Raw genomic sequence first — 9,788 nt, 5'->3', positions numbered from 1 at the left:
TAGATCTGTTACTAGGTATGTGAGCTCAGGAGTCCGCCCACTCCTCCTGTATTGGATTCAGCTCATGTGCCCAGGTGGACAGCCACCAAGTGTGTGGTATAGGCTCTCACTTACAGTCCTAGACAGTCATGAGTGATTGGTGTAGGCACAGGCATCTGTCTGCAGAAGGGAGACACACCCTGAGTAAGGCAGGGGGTTGACAGCTGCCCCTGAGTGTTCAGGAGGAGGGCGTGTCCCTGTTCCGTAGAGCATGTAGGTGGGTGGGCTTTGCAGGCAGACTGTGAGCACATAATGCTGTTGGCTGTAAGGACTCGGGGACACCCCTTATTCATGGGCCCCTATCGCAGGTGGCTAGGTGGCATGAGCGGAGCCATCAGTGCTCAGGCCCCTGATGTGGGTAGGTGAAGACCCTGCTTAATGGGCTGAGCAGTGTCAAATGTCAAGAACCTGCCACTTCACAGCTGAAATAGTTGAAGTTAGAGTTCTGGTATATACCCTGTTGTATTGCAGTAACAAGGGACTATGCTGTTGAGATGGGCCCACACAAGTCTCTGCAGGGGGAAAGGCACTCAAAGTCCCTGGATCCCTTATGCCTGTGGCTAGGCAAAGGAGCTGTACCTACCCTAAGGTTCCTGGCTTAGGGGAGCCATCAGTTTATTTTTTCTCCCTGTTTGTTAATTTGTTCACTCTCCAAGGCAGGGAAAATGGTTCCAGGCATGTGACGTATCCTACTTCCTGCCCAGGGAACTTGGCTATTGCTGAAGCCAGTCCAGGATCCAGTGCAGAGCAGGGAGGGGGAAGTAAATGGGAGAGAGGTTTTTCTCTAAGGGGGGTGTTTTTGATCCGCACGGTAAGCTGTATGCAATTACTTATCTTTCGCTGGTTTGAGAGCTGCTTCTCACTGGTTCTGGGTGGTGGTGTCAACTCTCTGGCTCTGGGTCTCCCCTGGTGTGGACAACTTGCCTCCCGAGCACGGCTGCTTGCCTGCCTCATCACCCATCCTCAAGCTGATCAGGCCCGAAGGTTTCATGCTCTTGCCGCGTCAGGTCTGGTAACTCCTTGCTGCTTCCGTACTGTCTCTCCTTCCCCCGCCACTCCGTCCAGTTCCTTAACTGTGCCTTTGATGTTCAGGGCTCCCAGATTGCCATATATAATTGAATCACTTGTTTTTTCGGGTCTTTGTTGTAAAAGGGTCCACTGGAGGCTTCCAACTACTCCGCCATCTTGGCCCTGCCAAGGTTTTAAGTTCATGAACCCTGATATTTTTGTGGTAAGTAAACAGTGCCTTGTGTTAACAGTATTTATTTTATAATTCATATATTTCATACTGTAAAAATTTATTACCCAAGTCTTGCTGATGAAACACCTCTAAATTTCTGTTTGTAGTATATTTTATGACATTTCAGGATTTTTTTCCACATTTGCCTACTTGTATAATGCTTTTTAAAAGTAACATTCCTAGATACTGTATAAACCCACTGCCATCAAGTCAATTCCAATTCATAGAGACCCTGTAGAACAGTGTAGAACTGCCCCATATGGTAAGGCTGTAAGGCTGTAAGTCTTTACGGAAGCAGGCTACTGCATCTTTCTCCCATGGAGTGAATTTGAACCACAGACCTTTTATTTAGCAGCTGAGCTCTTTAACCGCTGCGCTACCAGGGCTTCTAATGCTGTATACAACTTGTAAATTGTATTACCATATTTCCTTTCATTTTATATCTTTTTCCCCTTCTACATGGAACTGGAGAAAGCAAGATTAAATTATATAGTTATAATTTTCTGTTTCTAATCGTATTTGATGTGCTTTTGATGTATCCCCTCATACTCTTAAATTATTTGAATTTCACTCATGATTTTCATTTCCCTTAAACTATTCACTTTTGCTGTTAAGAGTAGCAGTGAAAAAGAAAAAATAATCCATTACCTCGTTTCATAGTGAAAAAAGATCATAGGTACATTGTGTACTTAGTTTAACATTTTAGGTGTAATGTAAGAATCTACATTTGCTGACTTTCTGTTCTTTTCTTTGATGGCTATTTAACTTACTTTCTCCCAAAAAACTAGTACTTGGCATTCAGAAAATTGCAACGTTTATGGTATAATTGGTAAGATTTTCTTGCCTTTTATAGTATAATACCTTGGTTTTGCAGTTTCTGTGATAATTTAAGTCAAAAAATTTTGAAACTGTTTCATACAAAGTTTTTAAAAAAACTAAATGATGAAAAATATCATTACCCTCTAATTTTTCCACTTCAAAATTTGAGCCATGCTTATCATTCATGAATAGTAAACTCTTCCGTATACTTTCAGTCATATGTATATATTATGTTTTCTTCTAGGAATTTGGTTTGTCTCTCCACTTATTTATATTTTCTTTTATATATATATCATTGTGTAAGTTATATAGTTTCTTGTGTAGCTATTTCACATATCTTAAGTTTATTTTTCAATATTTTATGAACTTTTATTGATGATGTGAATAGATTCATTGCTATTATTTTTTTCTTTGTTCCTTTTCCCGTTTTCTTGTTTTGAGGTGATAAGTGATTTAAAAAAATCAGAGTCATATGTTAACACAGCCACAAAAAATACAGCAACATTTTTGCTGTTTATGGGCCCACTCTCTAAACCTAGACTTTTTAAAAATAATTTATTTTATTTTTCTTGTTGCTGAGAATATACACATCAGAACATACACCAATTCCACAATTTCTACATGTACATTTCAGTGACATTGATTACATTCTTCAAGTTGTACAACCATTCTTACCCTCCTTTTCTGAGTTGTTCCTCCCCCGTTAACATAAACTTACTGCCCCCTAAGGTTCCTATCTAATCTTTTGAGTTGCCGTTGTCAATTTGATCCCATATAGATAGATCTTAAAAGAGCACAGTGCTCAAGGCAGACATTCTTTACTAGTTAAGCTAAACTTTTGTTTGGTTTTAAGAAGACTTCAGGGGCTATTTTTGGCTTAAAGTTTAAGGTTTAAAAATTATCTCAGGGCAATTGTTTCAGGGGTTGCATCCAACCTCCATCGCTCCAGAAAGTATGGATTCCATGAGAATTTGAAATTCTCATCTGCATTTTCCCCCTTTTGATCAGGATTCTTCTGTAGAGTCTTTGATCAAAATGTTCATTAGTGGTAGCCAGGCACCATCCAGTTCTTCTGGTCTCATAGCAAAGGGGGCAGTTGTTCATGTAGGCGATTAGCCACACATTCCTAAACCTAGTCATTTTTAACCATTCCTATATTTTCTTCTGATGGCTATTTCCCTATCTCTAAATAACGTACAGGGTTATTTCTGCTATCATGCAATATGTATATTTATGCCATTTTGATTTCTATACAAATGTTTACTAAAAATAATAAGACTTGTGGGAAAAATAGGTTGGCTAGATCCCTTAAAACCTATACAACTTTGTAACTAGAGTCAGGAAGGGTTTGTAACTAGAGTAAGGAAGGTTGAGCCTGCTGAGTTATGGAGTTAGAGGCAAATTGCATAAAAACTGGGGAGAACCATGCAATAAACACTTGTAAAAGAGAGCAAATGTGCCAGACTGAGCTAAGAGGTTTAGTGTATGGTAGACTTGAGTCAGCTTTGTGGTTATACTTTGTTTTTTAATATGTTTCTTAGAGGCACAAAACATTAATGTGCTGGGACAAATTGTATGTGTGCCAACATGGCTAGGTCAGTTGCTACCTCCTCTGACCTAAAAACATGTTTCATGCTTGTGCCAGAAAAAGGGACTCCCCTTTGCCCAGTTCCTTCCTCATGTAGCTCTTTGCTGAGTTAGGTTTGATTGGCAGAGCTTAGGTCACATCTCCTTCTTAGTGGTAATGGGGTCTGGGAAATAGTTTTTTTCCACATTTTGATGTGTGTCAGCATACGTGTTGTTAGTTGCCGGTGAGCTGATTATGACTCATGGTCATCCCATGTGCAGAGTAGAACTGCACCATAGGGTTTTCAAGGCTGTGACCTTTCAGAGGCAGATCACCAGGCTTGTCTTCCAAGGCCCCTCTAGGTCAGTTCCAACTGCCAACCTTTCAGCTAGTAGTCAAGCCCTTAACTGTTTGTGCCACCCAGGAACTCCTCAGTATACATATATCTTGACTTACCAATTTAAATGGTATTCCGCACTGTGACACATGAAGATTTAGCACGCTTGCGTTACCTATTATCTTTGCCCTATAATTTTTCCAATTTTTATAGTTGTTAATTCTATTTGTTCTATTGATTACCTTTTGATTTTAAATTATACATTTAAATCTCTGTACTTGTTCTATTAACAATATCTCTGGAGCTCTCACTGTGTAAGAAGCTGTCTAGTCATCTAATGCTGCTCTGACAGAAATGGCACAGGTGGATGGCTTTTAACAAAGAGAAGTTTATTCTCTCACAATCCAGTAGGCTACATACAAGTCCAAATTCAGGGCATCAGCTCCAGGAGAAGGCTTTCTATCTCTGTCGGCTCTGGAGGAAAGTCCCTGTGATGCATCAGTCTCCCTTGGTCTGGGAGCTTCTCTGCACAGTAACCTCAGGTCCAAAGGATGCACTCTGCTCTCGGAACTGCTTTCTTGGTGGTGTGAGGTTCCCATGTGTCTCTGCTCGCTTCTCTCTTTTATATCTCAAAAGAGATTGGATTAAGACACTATCCAAACCTCATCAGTATAACTTCATCATAGTGATAGAGTTTACAACATGCAAGGAAATTAGATCAGATTTACAAAATGGTACCCAATCATACAATGCTAGGAATCATGACCCAGCCAAGTTGACAGATATTTTTGGTGGACACAGTTCAATCCATGATAGAAGGTGATGTTAATGCCTCTATCTCTATCTCCCCTTCTTTTTTTCCTTTCAAGTCTTATTTTCTATCAGCTGTGTATTCTTACATTGCTAAGACTGATAACATGAAATTCTGTTCTATAGCCATGATTAAAACTTCCAAACTTTTGTCTGTAGGTTGGCCACAAAAGTTGAAAACCATAAATGCTGTTGATATTATTATGATAACTTATACGTTTTTTAAACACAATTGCTGACCAGGGAGGTAAGATTTTATTTTTCTTACTTCAGGTCAAGTGCCCCTGCCCCTGGGCCCCTAAAAGGAGATGTTCTTGGTATCTTAATCAAAAGGTTTGTGTTTTTTTTTTTTTTTTTTTACAGAGAATTAATTTTTCAAAGGCCTGCCGCACTTTAGGTCATTTTGGAATTTTTAGGATTTCTAATCAATTTTTCTTGAAAAAAGCATAACAAACCTTCATCATATCTTGAAGATCTCCTTGTCTTTCAGTCATACTATCTATCCACTTTGTTTCTGCCTCTCCAGGAGCCCTCTGACTACCCCTCTCTAAATCTGCTGCTCAACAGTCTCCAGGGACATTTCTCTATTCCACTCTTTTCACTGTTGTCTTAAAGGTACTCTTTCCTGATTCCTATGACTTCCTCCTTCAAGGTTTTGTCCCTCATTTTGCTGAGGTATGTACCCAGTTAACTTCCACAAGCTGAAGATATTTGGGAGGTAAGGTTCCTGATACTTGCATTTGGAAAATGTCTTTATTTTACACTCACCTTTGGTTGGTTTTTGGCTGGATATAGAATTCTAGGTTCACAGTAACTTTTACTTAGGACTCTTCATTATAAACTTGCATCATATTGGGTTAAAAAAGTTTCATGCCATCCTGATTCTCATTCTTGTCTTAGTGATCTGTGAGTTGTTTTTTTCTGGAGATTTGATTACCTTTTTTGTCTTTTTCATATTTAAGTGTCACAGGTGAGTCGAAATGTGAGTCTGTTTCGTTCATGTTGTTTTACTTTGTGTAATTTTCCTCTGGGAACTTCTTACTTATTTAAAAATAATTATGTTTTTTCTCTTTCCTACAATTTCTTTTCATAAAACTCTGACTTGGGCTGATAGACCTCCTGGACTGATTTTCTGTGTCCGTCATCTTTTTTGTCCTAGTTTTTGTCCCATTGTGTTTTTGTAATATTTTGGACATTTGCTCTATTTTATCTTTTAATTCTTATTTTGAATATTTAAATTTCAGCAATCACTTTTTTCTTTTAAGAATCAGTTCCTTTTTGTAGCATGCTGGTTTTTTTTTGTTGTTGTTACAGTGTCTTCTTCAATCATTCTGGATATATTAATCAGTTTTTTTTTTTTTTTTGAAGTTCTGTTCTATAGATTATTACTCTTACCTTGGTAGTTTGTTTCTTTAAATATGTTTTATTTCTTTTTTTGATTATTGATTATTCTGGATAGCTGATTATTCTGGAAAATTGACTGGTACAGTTTTCCTATAGGTCTGTTTCCTCGGTAGGCCTGTCCCCTGTGGGAAAAGTCGTGTAAATCTCTTCACATGGGTGAGGCTTTGCTTTAGGGTAAGTGGATGGGAAGTCTGACCTTACGTTGTTAGGAGTCCCTGGGTGGTGTAAACAGAAAGGTTAGAGCTTCAATACCACCTAGTCATACCTCAGAAAAAGACCTGGCTATCTACTTCTGAAAAATCATCCATTGAAAACCCTGTGGAGCATGGTTCTACTCTGACACACATGGGGTAGCCAACATTTGGAGTTGGCTCCATGATAACTGGGTTTTTTAGTGGGTATGAAGTGGTATCTCACTGTGTTTTGATTTAAATTTCCCTACTGACTAATGATGTCGAGCATCTCTTCATGTACTTGTTAGCTATTTAAATTTCTTCTTTGGCAAAATGTCTACTCAAGTCCTTTACCCATTTTTAAATTGAGTTGTCTTTTTTGTTGTTGAATTATAGTAGTTCTTTATATATTCTGGATATTAAGCCCTTCTCAGATATATGGTTGCCAAATATTTTCTTCCGTTCCGTTAGGTTGTCTTTTCACTTTCTTTATAACATTCTCTGATGCACAAACATTTTTACTTTTGATGAAATCCAGTTTATCTATTTTTTTCTTTTGTTGCTTGTGCTTTTGGTGTCATATTGGCACCTGCCTTTTTAATTTCCCCTGCTGCTACCGTTCTCCTCGTTGCCTCTCCTGTCCCCAGTTTAAACCCATTTTGACTTAGACTGAACCGACGGCAGTACTTCTTGAACCATCTGGTCCTTTTCATTCTCATTGACTTATTCAAGTCTTCACGATTTCTTTAGGCAATAGTGTCTTCTTGCCCCTCTGAAACCCTTCCTCTTTGCCAGAGTAATTTTTCTAAACTGAAGAACTGCTTGTATTAATCCTATTGTTGAAATCTGTCACTGGTTTTAGGGTTGCCCTAAAGGTAGAATATAAAATGTTATTATGTATGTTTGGTTCTCTGTTATCTGACCTTTATTTAACTGTCTGATATCATTTTCTGCCATTTTCTTCACACGTACGTGATGGAGTAGCTATACCAAATTATTTGTAGTTCCTTGAACACATCCTATTCTTTGTTACTTCAGTGCCTTGGCACATGCTGTTTGCTCTGCCCCTTCTTCTCCTGGATGGATCTGAGTTCCCATTAGTCTTTCAATACTCAGTTTACGATCGATCTTCTCTTCAGGAAGCTTTTGCTGACCTGTTTTCCCATTGTCTTGTAAGTCTGCATTAGAGTCAGCCTCCTCATGTTCCCATGGCACTTTATATCCAGTTCTCTCAGCACTAGCTTCCCTTTGTGTTGTAGTTCTTAGTGTTTTCATCTACTTGTCTCACTAGACTCTGTATTTTCTCTCTCTACCCTTTACTACTAGTAGGTGTAGCAGCGTATGACCAATTGCTATCAAGCCGATTCCCACTCACGGCACCCCTGTGTGTGTCAGAGTAGACCTCCCATAGGGATTGCCAGGTCTTTCCTCTGAGGTGCCTCTGGTTGAATCTGAACCACCAACCTTTTGTTAGCAGCTGAATGTGTTAACCGTTCTCACCACCCAGTGACTCCATAGCAGGAGGAAGTGTGAAATTAAAATTCATTTTTTGTCCCAAAATATGAAAAGTTTGTCCTGTAACTTTTCAGTTATCCTGAGATTACCAAAAATAAAAGAAAACCCATTGCCATTGAGTTGATTTCAACTCATAGCGACACTATAGGATAGAGTAGAACTGCCTCATAGGGTTTCCAAGGCTGTAATCTTTACGGAAGCAGATGGCCACATCTTTCTCCTGCAGAGCGGCTGTTGGATTTGAACTGCCAGCCTTTCAGTTAGCAGCGAGTGCTTAACCACTGTGCCACCAGGTCTCCTTATCCAGAGATTTATTGTTGTTGTTAGGTGCTGTCAAGTTGATTCCAATTTATAGGCACTCTATAGGACAGAGTAGAACTGCCCCACATGGTTTTCTAGGCTGTAATCTTTTGGGAGCAGATTGTCAACTCTTCTCCTGTGGAGCCTCTGGGTGGGTTTGAACAACAAACCTTTTGGTTAGCAGCTGAACGCTTAACTATTGCGCCACCAGGGCTCCTCATCCAGAGATTAGGTTTGTTAAAATGTCATTTTTCCAGGATGTGGCGTAGAACCATATCCCTTAAATTTTTACTTTATGTAGACTTCTATTATTTTTTTTTTTACTTGGTGTCATGGATTGAATTGTGTCTCCCCAAAATATGTGTCAACTTGGTTAGGCCATGATTCCCAGTATTGTGTGATTGTCCACCATTTTGTCATTTGATGAGATTTTCCTATGTGTTGTAAATCCTATCACTATGATGGATTAGTGGCAGTTATATTGATGACATCTACAAGATTAGATAGTGTTTTAAGCAAGTCCCTTTTGAGATATAAAAGAGAGAAGTGAGCAGAGAGACAGGGGGACCTCATACTACCAAGAAAACAGTGCTGGGAACATACAGCGTCCTTTGGACCTGAGGTTCTGGGGCTGAGATGCTCCCAGACCAAGGGAAGACTGATGACAAGGACCTTCCTCCAGAGCCTACAGAAAGAGAAAGCCTTCTCCTGGAGCCAGTGCCCTGAATTCGGACATCTAACCTACTGGACTGTGAGAGAATAAACTTCTCTTTGTTAAAGCCATCCACTTGTGGTATTTCTGTTAGAGCAGCACTAGATGACTAAGACACTTGGTGTCATAGCCCACAGTAAATTAGAAGCAACACATTAGAAAATGGGGAAAAGTTATGGTGACAAAGATAGAGATGTTGGCAAAACCTAAAGCTGATATATTGATTGCCTGAAAATAAGGGAATTCTCAGAGAAAAAAAAAAAAACAACTATGAAAAGTAGGTAAGAATTTTTTTTTTTTTTTTTAAATCACAGCAGTTTGTAGTCATTTAATGTAGAAACAAATCTAAACATTTCAGTAGCCCTTGATAGCATGGTATTATAATTGATGTTCCAAGTTACATCCATTATCATGAAGAAATTAATCTCTGTTCCATATACTGTGTTTGAAATGGAACATTATTGCTTAAACATGTAGGTGGGGTGAACTCTCAAACATGTTGAATAACTCAGTGCCCTACAGTGCAGATAAATGAATTCTTACTGAGTTTCTTCCTAAAAGCTGCAGGGTACTGGTGCTTTGCTTCTAATCGTTAATTTCTCTTTAGTTGTGTTCACATTACTAATAATGTCATTAAGTCATCTTCTGTTAGGCATTTTTCTGTTAATTTCTTCTTTTGTATGTGAGACTTGGAAAATAATTAAACGACCCCTTTCTTTTGGCTCTTACTCTTTTTTCTTTAGTTCTTTTAATCATGAAACTGCTTATGAGTTTGATTGAAACCTTAGCATTGCACTAATTCTGATGCTATTTTGTAGTGACTCCTTCCAACGTTTTCCAAACTTTTTTTTAAACTAAATTGGTGGGAAAGA

General features: G+C 38.8%; 1 protein-coding gene across 2 annotated transcripts in view; it reads left to right on the top strand.

Annotated features, from left to right (window-relative positions):
- BCKDHB (branched chain keto acid dehydrogenase E1 subunit beta) overlaps window positions 1-9,788 on the top strand; it is a 273,664-nt gene that overhangs the window by 124,155 nt on the left and 139,721 nt on the right. The window contains exon 9 of one of the 2 annotated variants that reach the window (XM_023740397.1): window positions 1,192-1,481. The exons of the other annotated variant lie outside the window; for it this stretch is intronic. Coding sequence (XP_023596165.1) covers window positions 1,192-1,245 — 54 coding nt within the window. The 3' untranslated portion in view covers window positions 1,246-1,481. Of the gene's footprint in view, window positions 1-1,191; window positions 1,482-9,788 lie in introns of those variants that run through there. 2 annotated transcript variants of the gene reach the window in all.

The sequence above is a fragment of the Trichechus manatus genome, unplaced genomic scaffold (assembly GCF_000243295.1).
Source record: "Trichechus manatus latirostris isolate Lorelei unplaced genomic scaffold, TriManLat1.0 scaffold00154, whole genome shotgun sequence".
Lineage (NCBI taxonomy): Eukaryota > Metazoa > Chordata > Mammalia > Sirenia > Trichechidae > Trichechus > Trichechus manatus.
This window is presented reverse-complemented; position numbering and strand designations above follow the sequence as displayed.